Raw genomic sequence first — 22,885 nt, 5'->3', positions numbered from 1 at the left:
TTAATAACAAAACATTTATTGCTGATATCAACGTGTTTCTTTCTTTCTTATTCCAGAAATATCTTCAAGGTGCCTTTTTATTGTCAGATGGTGTAATGCGACAATATCATGATTCTGCAAATGAAGAAGAAGAGGCAAGCTTGACCATGGCCAAGGATCCGCAGGAGATTCCGTCTCATGATGGAGAAGGCACTAGCAATATGGATAAAAAATGTAGACAAGTGCAAGAATTAGGAACACCAGAGGATAGCGTTCCAGTGGCAACCAGTGTAAGCTGTAAAAAAGAAAGACGTCACTCAAAAAATATCGGACAGTTTTTTGTTCAGGACGCCTCATCGTTACAATGCCTCGTCGATAAGGTGATTGCAAAGGGGCCAGAATCACCAGAAAGTGTATCGGCATCGAATTAATGGATGAGAAATGTTGTCAAATATACAAACCATTGGTACTCTACAACACAGGTGGAAAGAAAGAAATTTATGCACTTCAAGTTATATTTCTAATTTAACTTAAAGTTGTCCCTTTCATGTTTTTGAAAAGTGTTAGTTTTAGCGTGAACTTGCCTACTGATTGCAATATTCATATATTACATTTTATATTTCTCTGAATGTGATGAATTTGTACCTTTTTTTCCGATTAAGACTAAGACAGACTTGCGCGTTAATATGTATTGTCGCTGTAGGATGGAAATGCTGAGTTTATACTTAATTTCGTTGATAAAACATTATGAAATAATCACAATAATTTATTCCACTTTAATTGTATTTCTTGTCATAGTTCGTATAAATATGCTGTTTTAGCTGTTATTCTTTCTCAAGAAAACAATCAACTTATCAACTGGATTTATCATACCAGCTTTATGTTGTCAACGATACAACACTGAGTATTGTTTACTCAATACTTTGAAGTTGTGAAATTATTTAATCTATCTCACTGTCAATACAGTCGTGATATAGTAATGTTCAGCCAGCAAAGTTTCCAGTGAAGCATTTGTCAGTAAATTAGGTATTATTTGAACAGCTTTGTTTTGCTATAAAGATCTCAGTGATTACATTGAGAGGCCATTATTTCAAAGGAGTAGCATTGTATTGTCATTGAAGAAATAAACGCAGATGCATCCATTTCTTTGAAAAATCTGCTAATTGAGCGTCATCATTTGTACATAAGTCATTTTGCTCATCATCACTCTAATTTATAAGAAATTTAACAGTCAATCCTGATATAGTCACTGACATGCACAACTGTCAAGCTCAATTTTAGACTAAAATTTTAGGAAAACAACACAATTTTTATGACCAAGACCAAGTGTGTTAACCAGGATCCGATACTACCTGCTTCACCGCGTAATCGATTACAGTAATCTGGTAAGCCTTTCAACAAAGAAAATGTCTAATGTATTCGATCAATTTTTTTAAGATGTTAATAACCTTCGTTAGGGCTTTTATAAAGACTGTTCTTTAACATTCTTAACTCCACATAAGAAGAAGGAAACTGTGAGGTGAAATAAGTATTGAAACTTTAAGGGTTTTTCCTTTTAAATTATGGAATAGAAACACTTTCCTATGGCATTTGGTCTGTATGACCTTGTCACGGTCTTTCCAATACATTTAAATGTCGAAAGGTATCACATGTTTGCTTCATTTAAAGATTTATCTTTCACAAACACTCACTTAGAAAACATCACATTTTCGTTCCAGACATTGCAATTACTACAATGTGAAAGGTTTTGAAACTGCAGCACTGAACGCAAGAAATACGAAAATAAATGCTACACATTTCAAAGTTTATACACCTTCAAAATAGGTTTGTGTTTGGGATATTTTGCTTTGTAAGTTCTTTTAGCGGTATTTTCGTAAATCTATCTGAATCGTAATATTTGTCGCACGAACCCTTGCTTAAAATGACTTAGTCTGCTACGCATATAATTTTTCATTTCTCCATATTTTATTTGTTCTTAAATACAAAAAATACGACTAGCTTTTAATACACAGTAAAATATTCGGGTAGAAATTTGAGCTCTTCTTTTACCAAATAATAGAGACATTTTGCCATTTTGGACCATGCAATAAACAGAAGTACAGAAGGGATATGATGGAGAGAGGGTCGATTGAAGTGACATTGGTTTCTAAGCATTATGAAAACATATAACAACACTTGAACTGAATATATATTATTTGCACATAGAACATTTACAGGAAATGAGGATAAGCAATCTTAGAGAGAATGTAAAAGATACTATTTTTTTTATTTGGCAAGTTCTTTATTTTCGTAGGAGGCTGATTTACTAAGAATAATCACGGATGGAAAAAAAATTAAATACTATCAATTGACCCACCGGTTACTCCTTGCAGAAAATACTTATGCCATGATTGTCTATAATCATAAACTGACGTGTGGCTTGTTAGAACTTTATTTAATCGGCCTCCAACTTGAAGAATGTTAAATGATGATGAATTAAACTGCTGCAAAATAAAGTACAGAGGGAACCTTCACCGGATATAAGTTAGCAACTATATTAAATATTGCTATCTGAATGTTCTTTTACATATAATTGTGCAACTCGTCAAAAAATGAAACGCACGCAGACAAAACTTTTTCTTGCCTTATCCCTTTCTTGGGCTGGACGTAGAAGCAGCCATGGGCCCAAATGCATGTAAAAACCTGTAAAGCAATTATCGCCCAAATATTTATATTTGCTTGAAGCTAGCTCGGAAACGGATGTGTGCTCACCGTAAACTGTGAAGATTTTACAGCAGCAAAGAGACGTTTATTGGTGTGCAGTCCTAGAAGATGCTATAAACACAATCTTGAGAAATGTCTCAACGTAAACAGTTTGTGTGGCTGTGCTGATATGATTGCCCGATTCCTATATGCCAAGAACTAACTAGTCACATGTTAAACATACGTGAAAAACATCGACCAAACAACGCACACAAAAGTGACTGTAGCTCTAATAAGGTGTCATGTGAACAGCACACACAAACACATGGAAACAGCAAAATGGCAGTTTTCACTATAACTTTGACTAAAGCTCTTAGATGAAGAGCGACTCCTTGTCGTGTCGTGTTTTCTAACTTCGCTTTCGTTCTGACGTTTTGGCGCTGGTTTGGCCGCGAGGATTTATGCTACAGTACTAACCCAAATGTATAATTTCCGATAATGCTATCGTTGGTCATGTAACCACTGCTGATATTGTTCACACACAGTCCCTCCAACAACAGAGTTGAGGTAATTGAATATATGTAAAAATTCGGTGAATTGTTGTATCTTGCCGTAATACATTTTATTCATTTACTTCGATTCATGTATTGTGCATAAATAGTAAACCGAAAACTTATACAATTTTGATAAAGGGAACATGATTACGTTATATATCAGACGCCTGCCAAAGTAGCGGGTCTCTTTATTAAAATACACTTGTTACTTCTGAAAAATGTACTTTGTTCAAAATACCTATGTATCTTTTATTTGAAGGTCATTTTAATTTGCCTCTATCATATACTTAGAATTGGTTTAATTAGCCGTTGCACCTAGTACAAACAGTGCAAACAGAAGACACAAAAACTTATAAACGTCACGCTATAAACAGTACAGACTACTAGGTTTAATGAAAGAGTTACCTAGTGTTTGTGGCCCATGTTTCATCTTCATCTTATTTGGTGTGGAAGTTGATCAAGAAATTAAAGTTGAGGATTGACTCTGGGGATGGTGATTTCCTCTATAAGGGGACTCTGACGTCACCATCGTGTTATCAGAGGTTTCCTTGGTTACCGATGTTTTAGCAGAAAATCTTTCATCAGTTGGCCCGGCTCCGTTTGTATGAGATTGAAAACTAGAAAGAGAAAGGAAAAGGTGTCAAGGGTTTTCGTCTTCAAACCTTTCCCAAACTATCTCGATCACAGAAATGGTGCAGTCCAAACAGATAAGTTATAATATTGACATGAACAGTCTGTCACAGAACCGCTTGTTTCCTACACAATTGCATCAAAGGTAAGTTTGCTTGAATATGACATGATGTGTAGTGAAAACGTCGAACACTAATAAAAAATTGATCAACTCGCCAGGTCAACAGGAAACTTTTCTAAGCTTGATAGACTATTTCTGAAGTTAATAAAGAGAACATTGTGGACTTTTCCCTCATGATCACTCTTTTAGTCAAACTCACTGAAAAGTGCATATTTTGTAAACAAACCAATTCGGTTATTTTTTGCCCAAAGGAAGGAAAGGCAAGATATGTCTTCGATAACCATTTTTCGCTTTCAGACTATCGGATACAGGTTCAGCTCAATCGTTGAAATCGTCATAGTTTCATTGCAGTGTCACAAGCCAGCAGTTGTGTATATTGGGTCAAATTCGCCAATTTAAAGGATTTAAGAGACGGTCTACTGATCAGGGCGACAACAGTCGAAAGAAAGCCATTTGTGGTTACGTAAGCATCAGTTTATTGGCGTGTTGACAATACAATCTGTGAAACACTTTCTAGGACGGCGGTTTGACCAGTACATTTTTGCGGGCTCGTACTTTTTTGTCCAAAAAATGAAGTACGTTCAATTTTGCCATCATTGCATCATAAACCTTGTACATTTTCAATCAATTGAAGAAAACCACCGTAACACGAAAATATAGTGTTATCCCCTTCAATTTCAATTGAGTTATTCTAAAAAAGTTATTTTTTCAGACTGCCTATCGATATGTGGGCACAGCTAAAATGCTAGTTTAGAATGTCATGAGATATTAATGCAAGGCAATAAATTGTTGAGTGACACATGTCGAATGTCAAGTATCTGTAAACATAGTACACTCGATATATTTGCAGGATCCGCCTGTCTATAAGGTAAAATAGTCAGAAACAGGGGTGATTTTGCGTGCTGGCAATGGCTGGAAATTCTCACATATCAACTATAGACGCTCTGAACACGTCGGTGATTGCCATTGTATACTATTCCCGACAGTGACGTAAGGCTACATCCTTTGTAACCAGACCAGTACCACACTGGCAGGCTCGCTCTTGGATCAAAGTGCCGTCGAGCGTTTTTGTCGTATTTTAAAATGCCAAGTAAGGCAACCAGCATATATTAAAATTAAATTGCCAAGAATGAAACCTGCGAATGTGGAAATTTTCTTAGATTATTGTACTAATTATGAAAAGCACACATCTTAATACCCGGCTAGAAATGGACGGGGATCAGAATTATGGTCAAGTTTGGGTGGGCGTTTTGGGGCATGGCTCTGAATGATGAGTCTGTTGGTAACAGTTGCGATCGTTCGCATTATCTGCGTAATCTGTTTGCTCTCAAATCATGCTCAGGCTCGGACTAATATAGATACGTACAGCCTTCGTTTCCCGGTTCCTTTCAGATATGCCATGGCAATACTCGAAAGAAAAAACGAAAGAAAGAAAAACTATCAACTTCATCGAACAGGAGTTTGCTTGAGTTAATTTACTGTTTTCAGGCCATGTCAACGTTTATTATGTGAATGATTCCGGCTACTGACCGCCATGTACATACGGAATATTGGTACCGTACATAGTGGAAGTAATTATCAAAAAAGTAATATACATAGAAAAATTACAAATAATACGAAATTGACAATTTCGTATAGTGAATTGCCGATGAAAGTTGACTAAACTGTATTCATCTGAACATGGAAGTAAGTACACGTCAGGAAAATGATGGGAAATATGTAAATGGCGACGTCATGACCGATCGCTAATAAAATCAGAAAAAGGAAGGAAGTTCACAACACGTAAGGGTCGAGACTTCCTTGAATCTCGTGTATCACGATATTTTGTATTATCTGTAATCCTCAACTCGTCACGGATCGAACAATAGATTAAGTGGTTGAAATTTTAGAAAGAAACCTCATTTTGACTTGATATTTTGTAAGGGGTGATTTCAACCTGGTGAACTCTCAGCATGACAGCAGAAATTTCACTCGACTTCGTCTCGTGAAATTTCTGCCTTCATGCCTCGAAGAAGAATATTTGTTGGCACGATCGTGATATTGCCCCTCGGCTACGCCTTAAGACAATATCACGACCTACCTCCGAATACAATTGTAGACATAACTATAAGTGCAACATTCAGACATGTTTATTTCATTTTATTCAAATCGTTTTATGAATATTGACAATACAATTGTTGTAAACCAAACCAGATTTGCATTGCTGGACAATTAACTGTCGTTAACGTCTGTATTTTGAGTTTTAATTAGTGTTGGTGTGGTTGCTTGTGGTTGCCGCTGGACCATTTAAGATGTCACTCACCCTTTTCTTTTGTTCCTTGTTCGAACGTTTGTAATTACGAACTCCTTGAAGTTAATCGGTGATGAGCAAAATCAGTCTTCAACCCCTTCCCACAACATATCGCAATTACTGACACTTATTCCTGACATATATGAAAGTTAGCCTTTCTGTTTTGATATGAAATATTTAGTAGGAAGATATGTTTTTTGAAATTGCTGATAAAGAATCTTGCACCTTTAAAATTGACAAATTTTATATCGATTTCGATGATCATCGGTAAAATAGTACAAATCTTTCTGATCGAATTGTTACATTTGACAATTGGCCCTCCATATTGAGAGATTATAAAGTCCATGTACTTATGATATGTTTTAAAATAAAGAGGATTCTCTCCGTCCACTAAACGATGCCATGTGCATTTCATAATCAACTTGTCATCAACTCAGTTTTGGCAGAGGTTAATGTTGTGGTTGGTAAAGTGATTAATCCCAGCCGCTCTAAATCTTGTACCACAAGTTGCAGGGTGTTGTGACCTACAGGCTGATCCTTCGTAATTGCACAGGGGTTGCAGTGGTTGCAGGGGGTATTTTTCCTATAAGGTTGGGACACAGTGAAACGTTTTTTATATAATATTATTATATAGCCGGATATGACATCTCACTGGATTATCAGTATTTATATGTTTCACTTTCTTGCAAGGCACGTTCATGTGTTTCAAAACGCCTATAGATTGCTCTTTGACCATCTTCTACGTCACGAGGTGTCACTATAAGGTACATGCAAAGTAATCGGAGGTTGGTCAAAGCGAAGCGCACCGTGTTCCTATCCACTTTTGAGGGCAAAATTTTTCCCATTCAAGAATGCCTTTGTGCGAACAAGAACTTCGGGGGAATCGTCACCCAGTTGTTTCACTTTCCATAGTAAATCGATTTGCTCAGTAGATATTGCCCCCTACGCCTGTTTCTTGTTTGTTTCAATACCAATGCTAGAGTCTCGTCAACCCTGCATCAAGAACCTGACGGACACCGACGAATTCTTCGTCGGCAAGAAAGTTTATCCGGTTTGTCTTTTGAAACAAACAATCAGAGTAAAGTTTTTGCTGGGTACAGATGCCCGTCGACTTTCCTCACTTCCAGAACGAACTTGCTCATCCAACAATGCAAATCGTCTGTTGCCATCGTTTCTATACCATGAGTTATAATAAGTTCGTTCAGATATGCTGCTTGCGAGGCTTCAAGTAACTCTTCACCAGAGATATCAGAAAAATCTTGATGCACTTCCTGTGCTACTATGACACGTTAATAAAAAAATGATAATTGTGCCTCGTGGCAGTGCATTTATACCAGTCCACGTGCCACTCTACTCGTGTAAAACATCCACAGCCAATAAAATTGGAAGAAACATTACGCATTAGCTCATTACTAAGCAACAATTGGTTGAGTTCGGTAATATATACATCCCAGGTGCAAAACGTTGAATAATCAATACTTCTGCAAGTAGGATCATACCATTTGAAAGTTAGGCCGATATTAACCACTTCGGGTCTTCACAAAAGATTTTCGAACTCTGTATTGTCGTTTAAGGGATGATTAGATGTAGATGTTTAGACATTCGACCGTACATTTGGAAGGGGAAAGTTGTAAATCTCTTCGACTGGCTATAATTTAATTGATCATGGAGGCTACAGCAATGTTTTGATGGTTGTTTTCGATGTCATTCTCAGTGGAAACTACGGACGCTGCCTACAGTTTTGTTTGAAGTAGTTTACGCGCTTTTCGCAAGAATACATCGTACTACCAGTACTGACTAGTCCTCGTGCCAATATGACATCAAACTGGTCCAATAATCACTTGCATTCAAGGTAATACATTACCAGGTCCATGGGACATTTGAGATTTACAAATTTAAGTAGGACCATCCTGAACCACTGATAGTTAGTGGTGGTACCGGGTGTCCGGAATGGGTAAGCGTACCCTGCTAGCATGCTACACCCGTCAGGATTGGTCCCAAATTGTCTAAACATTGTATGACGTATTACAGTATATGAATCACTGTATTAAGTCAAAGCCGGAAATGCTGTCACTAATCATTTGAGTGACCGAGGTGTCATATTTTGCCACAATGTCATCTTAGAACTTTTTGAAAGTCCTCACGAGTCTTTTGGATGTATATCCCTGTCTCACCAGTATTGATACCAATAATTGTGTCTCGTTTCAAAATCAGCGAAGGAATCACAAGCCCTACAATATCTGAGAAGTTGAGACACATACACACCATAAGCAGGTGCAGATGGAATATTACTTGATAAGTGAGGATAATTTACGATTTCAAAATGGAAATCATCCCTTTTGTCATATAGCTTAGTGTGTAGCCCATTAGTACCAACTTGCAGGAACAGATCAAGATATGAAGCTGAGTTCTCATCAGGGTAGATATGATGAAAGTAAATTGATATGTCTGGATTGTCTAAACTAATTAGATCATCAATATATCTGTTCGTGTTGTTAAAACGCCTTGCAAGTTTTTAGACCCTGCTTTGTAGAGAGATTGTAGGAACTCTGCTTTATATGAATAGAAAATAAGTCAGCAAGAAGTGGTGAACAATTTGTACCCATTGGTACGCCGATAGATTGTTGAAAGGTCATACCACCAAACTTAACAAATATGTTGTCGATTAAGAGATTAAGCATGTTAATAATTACTTCATCTTCATCACCTATGTTTGATGATAACGTATCGGTAGCTTCTACTGCCATTTTTATGCAGGAAAGCTTGTTAAACAAGAAATGACAGCCTTGTTTTAAGTTTATCGTGGGGCATTGAGGTGTATAGTGTGGAAAAGTAAAATGTTCGGATTGACCTGTACTTGATTTTCTTGACTCTTAAATCAAGCAACAATTCCTTTGATTTTTTTAGTATCCACGTTTGATTCAACCCACTCGTTTCATACATTTTGTCACACTATCGAAAAAGACCATTTTTGATGGTTGTTAAAATTATAGTCAATAATTGTGCCAGATATGTAGTTGTGCATTTGCTTGATCCTGCAATAAAGCGTTTTTTGTAAGGGTTCTTGTACAGTTTAGGTATCCAATACATCATAGGCAGTGTTTTGTCCTTCTCTTTCAAAGGATGCCGAATTCATTGAGCACAGATGAATGGTTTGAAAAAAATGTCTTCATCAGAAATGTAGGAAAGAGTATAGGTTGTATTACTCTTATCTGAATGAAGATTTAATTCATCTATTATACACTGGATATAATAGTTCCTAGTGTCTTGAAATGGTTCACTTTCATGACGTCACTGCACCATAGATGCCAGCAAAACGGTTGATGACAACACAAGGTTTTCATCCTTTGCCCGCTGATAAAACTATAAGCATACTTGGAGAAAAGGACAATTGTATTCTCCTTTCTTTTCTCATTTGCATACTTCACTCTATATTTGCATATCTGACTTTACATTTCAATGTCACTCTAAATTTGCATACAGAGATGAAACCACAGTGAAAGTTTTGTCAGACTAGATATATGTATCAACAACTATTATTGTAAACAGTGCTCTTTGCCAGTATATGGCAGTTACATTGAAATGAATTCGTATTATTGGAGAATTGGTTGGACAGTTGTTCTTCTTCGCGACATATTTTGGTAGCAGAGCATGATTTGAAGAAAGGCAGTACACCAGCTACTACGTCTCCTGGAAGAAGATGAGGAGGAAGAATTACCAAGCCGAAGACAGGTGAGAGATCTGTGCCGAAAGTTGGACTTGGCTCAAGAAAATGCTATGGACATTGTGGCAAAATTATCGGACTTGTATTCGCGACGAAAAGCCAAGCAGAATATACAAAAGGTCAGTCAAGAAATGGACAAACTAGAAAATGAGTATACAGAAGCACAGAATCAGGCACAAGATTATATACATGCGAGAAAAGATGAAACGTCAAGTGCAGGGTCAGGAGTGCCTACTAATATTAGACTCCGTCAACAGAAAGAAAGAGAAGCACGCCACGAGGTTAAAAAGATCCTAGAAGAAGTGAATAAAAAGGAAAAAGAGATAATAACTATGAAAAAGGACTTGGAAGAGGAAAATGAACGTCGACAATATGAATGGGATAAACAGATGCAACATGAACATGAGCGTCTTCAAGCAGCTGAACGGAATTTACAGAAATGATTTCAAGAACTTGGGAATGAAGTTGATATGGAACTTGGACTGAGACAACAAGCATCGCCACAATCACAGATTGATCCTTGCAGTGCACCTGATGTCCATGCAATTACCACGCCAGACACTATACCACAAGAGGGGACAGTTGAAGACACAAGGTCGGGGCAAGATATATTAACCACTTCGAATGCCAATACAAATCAAGTATCAAACTCTGTCGCCATTGACCAAGATTTGTGGAAACAGTTGAAAAGAGTCTCCATTCCAACATTCTCGGGTGACAAGAGACGTTACGAAAATTGGAAAGCAGCCTTTAATGCATGCATAGACCAGTCCCCTGCAACTCCAGAATATAAACTTCTTCAGCTGCGTCAATACTTGTCCAGAGAAGCTCTCAAAGTAATTGAAAATTTAGGTCATTCAGCAATTGCCTATGAAGCAGCTAAAGAGAGACTTGAACGGAAATATGGTGGAAAGCGTCGTCAAATAGCGCTGTACTTAGAGGAACTTGACAATTTCAAACCTATCAGAACTGGATATAGCAGAGATATTGAACGTTTTGCGGACTTGCTGGATATTGCTGTAGTCAACCTCAAGGAATCTGGACGAAATGACGAACTGGGAAATGGCTCCCTGTATACAAAGCTACAAAAGAAAATGACTGAATCGATGCTGACACAGTATCATCGCTGGATCTTTGAGAAAAACAAGGTGGAATCAGTTGAAACACTCAGAGATTGGATCATACAGGAAGCAGAATTCCAAACTATTGCAAGTGAAACTGTTCAAGGACTTACAAGCACAAATACGAAAATAGATAGAAGGGCCAGGTCAACCAATCCACGAACATATTTTGGACGTTCTGAAAACCGGAAACCTGTTCTGAGTGGTAGCTATCGTTCCTGCAAAGTATGTGATGGTAAGCATGGAGTATGGAGTTGTGATCAGTTCAAGAAAATGGGCGTATCCCAAAGATGGGATGCTGCAAAACAATTCAAGTTATGTTATTGCTGTCTTGGAGATGATCACCGAGGTCAACATTGCACCAGAACGAGGATATGTGGAACTTATGGTTGCCAAGACACTCCTAACAGGCTGCTACACAGAAGGTGGAATCCAGGTAATCAAAAGTCAATAAACAAGGGCATTGCTTCACAATCACAGCCCAAAGTGCATGACAATAACAGTGACATTGCTGATAGTGTCAGAGATCTATCTGCATGTTCCACTGAGGGGGAGCAACGAGGTGATGCAGTGAAATCGCACACAGCCACGACAATGATTTCAGATTCGTCCGATTTAGAACACATCACCTTGCGGACTGTACCAGTAGTATTGAAACATGGAAATCGTAAACTCAAGGTGAATGCTTTGCTTGATGATGCTAGCACAGGAACATACATTAATGCTGATGTTGCTGACGAGTTGGGATTACAAGGAGACCCTCGCAATATATCTGTCAATGTTCTCAATGGACAAATGAAAACATTCAAGTCAACTACTGTAGAAGTGGGACTTGAGAGTATTGATGGACGAGTGAATACCAAGATAAGTGCACTGACGACAAATAGAGTAACAGGTGACATGCAGGTCATAGATTGGAACAAGACGGCGGGAAAATGGACACATCTTAAAGGTAGACTTTCCTCGCCTTGGACGCAGACCTATAGTCGATGTTCTTATTGGCCTTGATTATGCAGATTTGCATTATTCGTATAGAGATGTGAGAGGACAAACTGGAGAACCTATTGCCAGATTAACTCCATTGGGCTGGACCTGCATCGGAAATCCAAATGGTAATCAAGGACGTACTATTCAGACAAACTTTGTACGCACATATTTCACCCATGGTGAATCAACTTTGAAGGACATAAATGTGACACTTCGAAAGTTCTTGGAAGTTGAGAATCTCCCAAGTCTGACAGAAACTCGGACTATGTCCATCGATGATCAAGCTGCACTCAGAATGGCTGAGAGGTCATTAAAGTTGGAGAATGGTCGCTACCAAGTTGGTATTCCATGGAAAGAAAATGCACCTGAACTGCTCGACAATTATGACATGGCACTGCATCGGTTGCGGAACACAGAACAGAGACTGAAAAAGAATCAACAGATTGCAGCAGCCTATTCGGAAAATCTACGTCAATATGTTGACAAGGGATACATCCGCAAAATCGATCCGACTGAAGAGAAACCCAAGAAAATTTGGTATTTGCCACATATTCCTGTTTTACGACCTGACAAGGCCACAACAAAGACCAGAATCGTATTTGATGCATCTGCAAGACATTATGGTATCTCCTTAAATGATGTTATATATCAAGGACCCAAATTACAGCATGATCTGTTTGAAGTATTACTTCGTTTCCGAAGAAATCCAGTAGCCTTGGTTTCGGACATAGCAGAAATGTATTTAAGGATAGAAATCCCACCAGACGATCGACCCTGTCATCGATTTCTGTGGAGGGATCTAGAGGAAGATAAAGCTCCAGATGAATATGAATTCACAAGAGTTGTATTTGGAGTCAATTGTTCTCAATTTTTGGCGCAATTCGTAACGCAGACACACGCCAAAGCCCACACAGGCGAACTACCTATGGCAGCAGAGACAGTATTAAAATCAACTTACATGGATGATAGTATGGACTCTGTTAAAACTGTCAGTGATGGTATGGAGAACTATCTGAACTGTGGTCTATGGCAGGGATGCATGCCCGAAAATGGCTGTCGAACTCGATGTTTTGGCGAAGATACCGACCAAGGACAGAGCATGCGAAGTTGACCTAGACAAAGATGGTTTACCTTCTATGAAGACACTAGGAGTGTGGTGGTTAGCTGGGGAAGATGTCTTCACATTTAAAGTGAACCCTCCAGCGGAAAACTACACAATCACAAAACGTAGTTTCCTAAGCAGAATTTCCACTCTCTTCGACCCAATTGGATTCTTATCGCCATTTACGATCCGAGCTAAAGTACTCCTACAAGAGATCTGGGCTGCCGGACTAGAATGGGATGATGACCTTGACATTGACTTAATGATCAAAGCCCAGAGATGGTTTGCTGAATTAATTGACTTGGGGAAGATCAGAGTTCCGAGATGCCTACAATTGCCACAAGAAGTTGTGTCAGTAAATCTACACACATTTGTTGATGCCTCCCAAGATGCATATGGTGCAGTAACTTATGCGAGATCTACATATGCAACTAATCTGGTTTCCTGTCGTATGGTAGCAGCAAAATCTCGAGTAGCACCACTCACAAGTACAAGTATTTCTCGCCTGGAATTAATGGGTGCCATTGTGGGACTACGATTGAAAGAGACCATTTCAGAAGTGCTTGGAATAATGCTGAATCAAGTAGTATTCTGGTCAGACAGTATGAATGTTCTGTGGTGGATAAGGAACCAAAGCCGGAAGTTCAAGCCCTTTGTAGCAAACAGAGTTGGTGAAATCCAAACCTCTACTAATCCAGAACAGTGGAGATATGTACCCACAAAAGAAAACCCTGCAGATTTAGTTACTATAGGGGTGACTGCTGTCGATTAGGCTGATGAAGATCTCTGGTGGAAAGGTCCGGAATTTCTTGGAAAACCAACATCTGATTGGCCAGAAAACCCTATAACAAAGGGCAACGAGTTTATAGATATTGAAATGAAGAGAGACAGTAGTAATCGACAATTGACTTTCAATTCAAAGAAAGACCCAACAATCAGCCATTGTTCCATGCCAAGAGAACCTGAGCAACAATTGTAAATTGCCAAAAGAAGAGAGAACAAAGGGAGAATTACTTCCAGAAGAAATAGAAGAAGCAGAGATTATGATAATCAAGACCATGCAGGCTGAATCATTTCCCGAGGAGTATTCAGCACTTGTTGGTAAAAAGGAATTGCCAAAGAAGAGCAAGTTGCTAAGATTACGACCAAGACTTGATGAAGATGGTTTAATGAGATGTGATGGGCGGCTAAGATATGCAGATTACCTACCATATGATGTCCGCTATCCAGTCATTCTACCACGGAGGAACTGGGTCACCAAACTAATAGTCAAACACTATCATGAGTATGGAAAACATGTAGCTGGGACAAATCACACTCTATCTGCTTTGTCAACAAGATTTTGGATCATAGCAGGACGAGAGGAAATCCGCCAGTGGGAGAAAGAGTGTGCCGAATGCAGACGACAAAAAGCGAAATCTGCAAGTCAGGTGATGGCTCCACTGCCTAACATTCGACTGAAGATGCCACTGCGTGCATTTGCAGATGTAGCAGTTGATTATGCAGGCCCATTCATCACCATCCAAGGCAGAGGTAAACAAAGAACAAAGCGCTACTTGTGTCTGTTCACTTGCATGGCCACCAGAGCTGTTCATCTGGAAGTTGCATATGGGCTTGACACAGACTCATTCTTGAATGCTTTTTACAGAATGGTCAACCGTCGAGGTCTTCCAAAGCAAGTTCTTTCCGACAATGGTAGCAATTTCGTAGCAGCTGACAAGGAACTCAGAGAATTGGTCAAACAACTGGACAAGGATCAACTCAAGGGGTCAACTGCAAATCAAGGAATAAAGTGGCATTTTAACCCTCCCTTAGCTGCTCACTTTGGTGGAGTTCATGAATCTATGATCAAGGCAGCTAAAAGAGCGATCTACGCCATACTGAAAAATGCTGATATAACGGACGAGGAACTTTTAACGGCTGTGACAGGAGCAGAAGCACTTATCAATTCACGGCCTATCACCTACCAGTCTGCAAATCCAGATGATGTAACTCCTCTGACACCAAACCATTTTCTTCATGGACAAATTGGTGGAGAATTTGCCCCAGCGTCTGTCGACACCACTGACTATAGTCCCAGAAAAAGGTGGAGGAGAGTTCAAGAATTAATGCGACACTTTTGGAAACGTTGGCTGCGAGAATGGCTACTCACTTTAAATATCCGGAAAAAATGGTTCACACCACAGAGAGACCTACAAGTAGATGACATTGTCCTGGTGATTTCTCCAGATACACAGCGTGGACATTGGCCCTTGGGAAGAGTCACCGAAGTACACCCTGGTCGTGACGGACATGTGCGTGTGGTTACAGTGAAAGTTGGAAAGAGTAAATTTCTGCGCCCTGTAACAAAAGTGTGCCCTCTCGAATTTTGAATTTAAAGACACTAAAATAGACATTTGAAAGACTTTCAAATTTGGACGTTTCAGAATGAAATTTCTACTTTGCAGTATACGCGATTCAGTGTCAATTGTCTTTACTATTGGATATTTTACTCGAAATGTAATTTCCTTAAAGTAAAAAAAGTACAGTATCTATTAGAGAATCAATATGTTATACATACTGATTGAGGGGGAGAATGGAGAAAAGGACAATTGTATTCTCCTTTCTCTTCTCATTTGCATACTTCACTCTATATTTGCATATCTGACTTTACATTTCAATGTCACTCTCAATTTGCATACAGAGATGAAACCACAGTGAAAGTTTTGTCAGACTAGATATATGTATCAACAACTATTATTGTAAACAGTGCTCTTCGCCAGTATATGGCAGTTGCATTGAAATAAATTCGTATGATTGGAGAATTGGTTGGACAGTTGTTCTTCTTCGCAACAATACTTATGGTTTGTTTACATCATAATTGTCCTCGTATGCATAGCAAATGTTTGACCAGTTTACACCTCTGCACGTCACCAAATGATTGACAATTGTTTGAATCATGGAACGATCGTCTCCTGATGGCCATTCCCTTTGTTCAGAAAGCGATTTTTCCCCTAAGCTTCGTAGTTAAAAAAAAAAACTTTGTGAAACTTTGCGGATGTCTGTATGGCCTAGGTGTTTATGAAACAGTTTATGTTAATGGTATGCTAATAATTTTTGTTTGAGAATCGTTTAGGCCGATTTTCATGGGGCGGTCTACCGAGCTGTTGCCAGTTGTTACTCAAGCGTCATTATGACTTTTCAGTGAGTATGGGAGCCTTTGATACCCCGCACACCGGTTTAAAGAGGATTTGAGTCAATTTTCTTTTGCAGTAGTGCTAGGCAACTCATCTTTGCTGTACTGGCAGCTTTGAAGGTCACACAGGCTTTCAGGTGTTGCTGAGTTTTTTTGTCGTCTTTTACGCAATCACTTTGAACATATAATGTATGTTTTTTTCCTATTATTTTATTAATCAAGTACATAGTGTATTTTGTTCATTTTTACGGAATTGCTGAGTAGTGCCATCCAGCACGGACTGCTACCGTGGCAGCCCAGTCTGTTGAAAATACCTTTTCATGAGGTCAATGCGAATAATATTAAATACGAGAGACACGTCATCACACAAATATTTTCTATTTGAAAATTTAATATCATTGCCGAAAAGTTCAAAAGAATCGCCATTAAAAGGTAAAACAAATTAACAGAGATACACAATAAAATGTTATTAAGCTGCCAGAATTGGAAAAATGTATTTCATAATGATAAGTACAGCAAACTAATGTCATTGCTTAAGGACAAATCAAATTGCTGGTACCAGAAACCACCTCCAAAAGAGAGGTTCTGTGGCAAACAGGAAGCTGATGAAGACTTGACGCCTTTAAAAGTTAAAGATGTCATTCTTCATCATTCTACTGATATTTATAATGAAAGTAAAACTTTTCAATTTGTTAGTATCACGGAATGATTCAGTCGACCGTTACAGTTGCCACATCTGGTTGATGTACATTCTTGTTTTGGGACACATACAAGTATTGTAAAATCATCATCAATGAAAAGTACAAACTCATCAGGTGTTTTGGATGGATCATATCACCAGGGCTTTCCTCTTCCAACGGAGACCGGATCTAATTTTCTGTACCTTAGATAGCTTTTGTCCTGTGCTTGGGGCAAACTACGAATTTTCAAATGCATTCTGTGGGTAAAAGTCGTCTTCTTACCACAGCGAGAGTTTTATATAGTGATATTACAAATACTTTTTACCACAAATGTAATCGCTTTCGCAAAAGGTTCTGGCTTTAAATTTTAATTTTGTTTCTGATATCTTCTGTGTAGAAATGCGCCATATTGGAGATATGACTCTCTTAGGTAGCACAACCGTATTTAATGTACCGAGATTTAGGAGAGCGATTAGTCTACTCTACTGTCTAGTAATTTAACTTTAAACACCTAGGCAAAGACAATAATACCTTATAAAGACAACTGTGCTTAGAATTTGAAAGAACGAAATAGCTAAAACCAAGACATTTCAAGAAACAAGTAACACAGGTTTGTGTTATTTTTTGTTTCGCTCATCTCGTTTTTTGCTGATTAGATTAACGTCAAAGTATGATTAAAAAGAATAATGTAAAATGACGGTGTTACAGTATATATTTGCTTGACTTGTTGGTAGGTGTACCTGCGCTGCGACATATTTTACTCTTTTCCTCTTATAATAGAATTTTGACTGTGATGACTTAGCAAAACTAAATGAGCGAAACCCAAAATACATGGGAGGGTGTTGAGTCCAGAAAAGGGGAGAAAACGTCACAACAGAGCCGATTTAAACTAAAGTTGCCGGAATGCCGCATCAGTTGGATGTGAGCCTCCCCGTGGGGTGTGTACATAATTAATGAGCCATCCCTGGCAGTCGGTTTTGGAACTGCCCATGCCAGTAGCGGCTCTCAACTGATCTCCCGTCTGTGTCTTTTGTTATTAATGAATAATTTGTAAGGGTCTCAAGAGACATTTGACGATGGTTTTTTCTGAGGTTCTCACCCAAAAGAAAATCAATTTGCAAATGTATCCGAAAGTTTCTTTCATGACATTGACTTTGTTTGTGTACCGTCTATTTTCTGTCTGTTCTGTGCTGTTTTGTGTCTATGTTTAGAACTATTGTATTACGAATTCTGACCTAGTGTTATTGGATAATGGATTGGTATGATCGCGATTATTTCGAATACTATCGATATACTTAAGGTTTGCTTGCACACTATATTCACTTTCGCCGCAAATAAAATTCATGGTATCCGGTACTTCACTATGATGTTGATATTACCGTCATTTTTAATTATTATTATTAAAGTTTATTTCAGACAATGTGTCCATATCAACATTACACAAACAAAATGAACATTAAAGTGAAATGATAAAAAACAAAGAAAAAAAAAACGCAGAAGAAACAGAGAGAATGATAAACACTTGCGAAAGAAAGACTTAAAATGTGTACAACTGCTTCCTCCAGAGACGGAAAATCTTACTGTGGCAATTCCAGTCTGAATTACATATAACAGAAATCAATGCGTTTGAAGATCTATCAATTCTGCATTTACAGTTGTAAATACTTTGTCGGATAACTTCCCCGAGAGACATAATATTGTTTGGCAAAAAGATATTTGAAGCACTGCTACCAGGAGATACACCTAGAAGCCTCTTGTTCAAAACCTTTGATTTGTAGTTAAACCACAAATGGCAGCAATAAATATTTCTACAGTAAGCAGAAAACAACACTTTCTTAACATCAAGAGAACAGTGTTTACAGTGTCTCAATAGCATATTGGCTCTAACACAGAAATTACGTCTTTGTCGTTCAATATCAACATCATCAGTCTTATCACTGGTAATAACATGCCCCAAGTGAGTGTGCTGAGTAACAAATTTTACCCTGCTACCGTTGAGCATTACACAAGGTGTACGAGAGACGGTAATCTTTCTTCCATTAAAAACCATACATTCCGTTTTTTGGGAATTATAAATTATGTCATTTTCTTTACTGTAATCTTCACATACATAAAGCTATAGGATGAACAATTTCTTGCAAGGTTGCTTATCAACGAAGATTGTGATATTCTGCATTACGGTAAACTTTAACCAGCAAAACTTGTAAATGTATGACATGGTAATATAAAATTTCAAACATAATTTAGGCTTCAAATTGAGTATGTTTTGGGTAATTGCATCTTAAAGTGCAATTTTGCAACCATGTCTCGGTAACATTTTAATCTTTGTGTTTACTTTTCTCAAGCATAAAAATTCGATAAAGTTGTCATCATTTACAAGAACACATTCGTAACTGTCAACGTCGAACATTTTGAGAAGAGATAGAACCATGCAGAAACATTTTCTTTAAAGTTTACTCAATGAAACGTTCAAACTTTTTCTTATCGAATCAAGAATGAAAATCAGGTCACCCTGCGAGTGTTGAATTAGAGAAACACATTAGCTAACGATTGCTGATATTTGAAAAAACTGAGACGGTGAAATATTGTTTATACTCCAAGAGCTTTAAAAGGGGGCAAATTGGAAAAGCATTGTAAAATGTTGAGAGTCTTAACAGCCATTTCCCGAGATGCATTCTGCCTTAATGTAACAATATTGGTCAAGAAGACTAGTTTAATTACTTCTACGCAAAGTGAGTCGCCACTATGAAAGTATACATGAATTTACGTTGTCTTTTCATTAAATCAACGATTATGAAGAAATTGATACTCTTTTTAAAAAGGAAAGTATTATTGTGTGAAATTGTTCGTATCGCTCATACCGAGCTGCGACCTGTGAAAGCATGGTTTTCTTTTTAACCTCGTTTTCAAACAGATGGCTTTCTCTCCATCCTTCGTTCAATGTCAAGACAACTGGCGCCAGAAACCTTCTGGCAGCCAATTTCGTTATTTTGCTGTCTTTTAGGTATTTCCTATCGGGAGGCAAAAGGCGTGTATCGAAGGAATGACAGTGGAGAAATGGGCATTTATGCTGTATGTATTAGAAGGGAAACGGGCTCTTAGTGATTTTCTGATGGGCATATATTGCGTTTAAAGGCAGCTGTGAACAGCTTTTATTTTGCACTGTAAACTTTAATGTTGCTTCTCTTGATAATTGTACAAAACGCACTCTGCTATTGAATAGAATATCTTGTAAATCTTTGTTTTTGCATAGATCATCACGAAACACTTTCCAGTGTATTCAGTTTATTAAGAAATCGGTTAATATAACGACAGTCTTGCGTACAGTTTTTCTACGGTTTAATTTAGAGCAACTAAAGGATCGAGATGACAAACACAATAATAATGATCATTATATGCGCCGAGAAAACAAATTGAAATGAAATACTTCAATAGGCTTACATCATTGTTTACAGATTAACGAGTTAAATCTATCAAATAATAAAGTGAAACGCTACTACTCAACAGAGCGAAAGAGGAAAAGCCTATGATTAAGATACGTCTATTTTTTTTATTTCTATTCAATGTCACACGATGCATTTGAAAACACCCAACCCTTACATAAAGAAGATGTCATCACAAGATGAGGATACAGATCCGACAAAACTAGTACAAATACAGGTTCTAGCGTAAAGAACTGGGGCATTGTTATGCAATTGTCTTTCCCTGTTTCAAATTCTGCAGGGTTTTTAATTGTAGCCTTATTCCCATTTCTCATAGAACTTTATTCATTATTTTAATCTGAGTTTGCAGATGTCCTGAGATTCTGTTTACAAAATCTCGCAAAACACAAAAAGACTACGAAATGCAAATATTAAGTTTAAGATAAAACTTGAACGTTAAATCAAAAACTAATTTCATTTGTTGATACGACACTAAGTAAGGCAAATGGTCATACATGTAGTACTGATCTAGTCGAGAACATTTGAGATAACCTGCCGAACTTCCATATTAGATTTACCTGTTATGAACTAAGGCATTGCAATGTCGACAAAAGTCGTTCCCTGGAGAAATGTTGCGCACTCAGATAAAACATTGTCTCTTCAAAATTTCAGCATATGCAAAGCAGGCTCTTGCAAAGTGAATTATTAGGGATATGTAGGCGAGCTGTCGACAAAGTAATCTTTTTATCAATGATAGGAAGATCAATGACGTTTCAATCAAAATTATCAGTTTTGCCATACAGCCAAAATCAAAGGTGGCCAGATTTTTGGACTTAAAAGACGAAATATCTACTTAAGTCGAAAGCCGATACGCAATTAGAAGTGTCCTTATTTCCTTTTTCAGTTTATGTGTCTTTTGAAGGTAATTTTCTGAATCAAGTTTGTTCATAGAACCGCTAATATCGATATGCTTGAATGACAAATTGAAAGCTCCATCTCTTCATAATTTTACGATCAGCTACATTCTGAAATGATGCCACTGCGTTTGAATATCAAAATATGTCTGAAATAGCGTAAACACAGTTTATTCTACAGGGATTCCATCGATGTGAAGGCGTATAAACTAGGAAAAAAAAACAATGCATGCAAATTGGACCGATGTTATCAAAGGACCGATATGCGTTGTCAAGACTCTGGAATCTACGCTGCGTCTCCATGAACACAAGATGCCATAGATTAGACAAAGTGCGGAATTATATCGCTGGCATGGCAGAAAATGTAATTTTTTTTTCGCTTGTCTGAGCGTCAGTATAGAAACGGTTATTTTCCATTGCCAAAGTGATGGCAATGAAAACATTGTATTTTCCATGGGCATCTGTATTACCTAGTGCCCTAAACTTCGCTAAGCTATGTGCAAATCTAAACATTCCTAGCTTTGCAAAAAATATATTTCATGACATTAGATTAATTATTGTTATTCGTAATAAAATTCCTTCTCCAAAGTGCAATATTACTGTCATTTATGAAGACGTTGACATACATTAATCATATAATCCGTGCAGAATATCGCCTGATTTGGAATCCATACTCTCACATTCAGGCAAAAATGGGCACTTTCCAGGTATGTTTTAAAGGAAGTTGGAGAGCACGAAGAAGTTTCCATTTTTGTTCAGGAATTGGAAAAATGAAGCATCCTGATCTTTTTTCATTGGCTAATACATGTTTATCCTGCTGACTTGGTTAATTTGTCTGTTTAAAACCAAACTTGTCCCCGTTTCCGCATACAGATGGTCACATTGCCTGTCTTAAACATGTCGCCAAGTTGTCTTTACCCTCAAGGACAGGGAATCGATGTGTTCAATGTGCTATGAACAAGGGTGGCACAATGCCAAAGTTTACATATGGTCATCTGATCAATTAAGCTCATAGCTTCCCAAATTTATATATGTATTATATATATATATATTTTTCTTTTCAATATAAAACTTGTATCTTATTATTATTATTATTATTATTATTATTATGACTTCCATTGATGTACGTTCAGCGCAGCTTTCTTCCATCAAAAGTCACGACTATGAAAAAGATTTCCAATATAAATTAACTCTCTCTCTCTCTCTCTCTCTCTCTCTCTCTCTCTCTCTCTCTCTCTCTTATGAAAAAGATTTCCAATATAAATCAACTGTCTGTCTGTCTGTCTGTCTGTCTCTCTGTCTGTCTGTCTCTCTGTCTCTCTCTCTCTCTCTCTCTCTCTCTCTCTCTCTCTCTCTCTGGTATAATATTTCTGTTGATTACTGGATTTGTACACTGGATATTTGGTCTTTCTAACCCAAAATATTCCTTTGCTATAACACATTCTGTTGATTACTGGATTTTTGGTGGAATCTTTGAAAAACTGGTAATTTTTACTCCTGAATG

The 22,885-nt window shown here is 37.7% G+C and overlaps 3 protein-coding genes across 3 annotated transcripts; all 3 read left to right on the top strand.

The window, feature by feature from the left end:
- The first annotated feature begins 10,450 nt into the window (after positions 1 to 10,450).
- On the top strand, positions 10,451 to 13,199 carry LOC139136523 (uncharacterized). Its single transcript, XM_070704249.1, has 2 exons — positions 10,451 to 11,996; positions 12,118 to 13,199. The coding sequence occupies exons 1-2, from the start codon at positions 10,451 to 10,453 to the stop codon at positions 13,197 to 13,199; spliced, it is 2,628 nt and encodes an 875-aa protein (XP_070560350.1).
- Positions 13,200 to 13,224: 25 nt separating this feature from the next.
- On the top strand, positions 13,225 to 13,962 carry LOC139136522 (uncharacterized). Its single transcript, XM_070704248.1, has one exon. It carries the CDS (start codon positions 13,225 to 13,227, stop codon positions 13,960 to 13,962), a length of 738 nt encoding a protein of 245 aa, XP_070560349.1.
- Positions 13,963 to 14,233: 271 nt separating this feature from the next.
- Positions 14,234 to 15,562, top strand: LOC139136521 (uncharacterized). The gene has a single exon (XM_070704247.1). It carries the CDS (start codon positions 14,234 to 14,236, stop codon positions 15,560 to 15,562), a length of 1,329 nt encoding a protein of 442 aa, XP_070560348.1.
- Positions 15,563 to 22,885: the final 7,323 nt, after the last annotated feature.

Source organism: Ptychodera flava, chromosome 7 (assembly GCF_041260155.1).
Source record: "Ptychodera flava strain L36383 chromosome 7, AS_Pfla_20210202, whole genome shotgun sequence".
Lineage (NCBI taxonomy): Eukaryota > Metazoa > Hemichordata > Enteropneusta > Ptychoderidae > Ptychodera > Ptychodera flava.
This window is presented reverse-complemented; position numbering and strand designations above follow the sequence as displayed.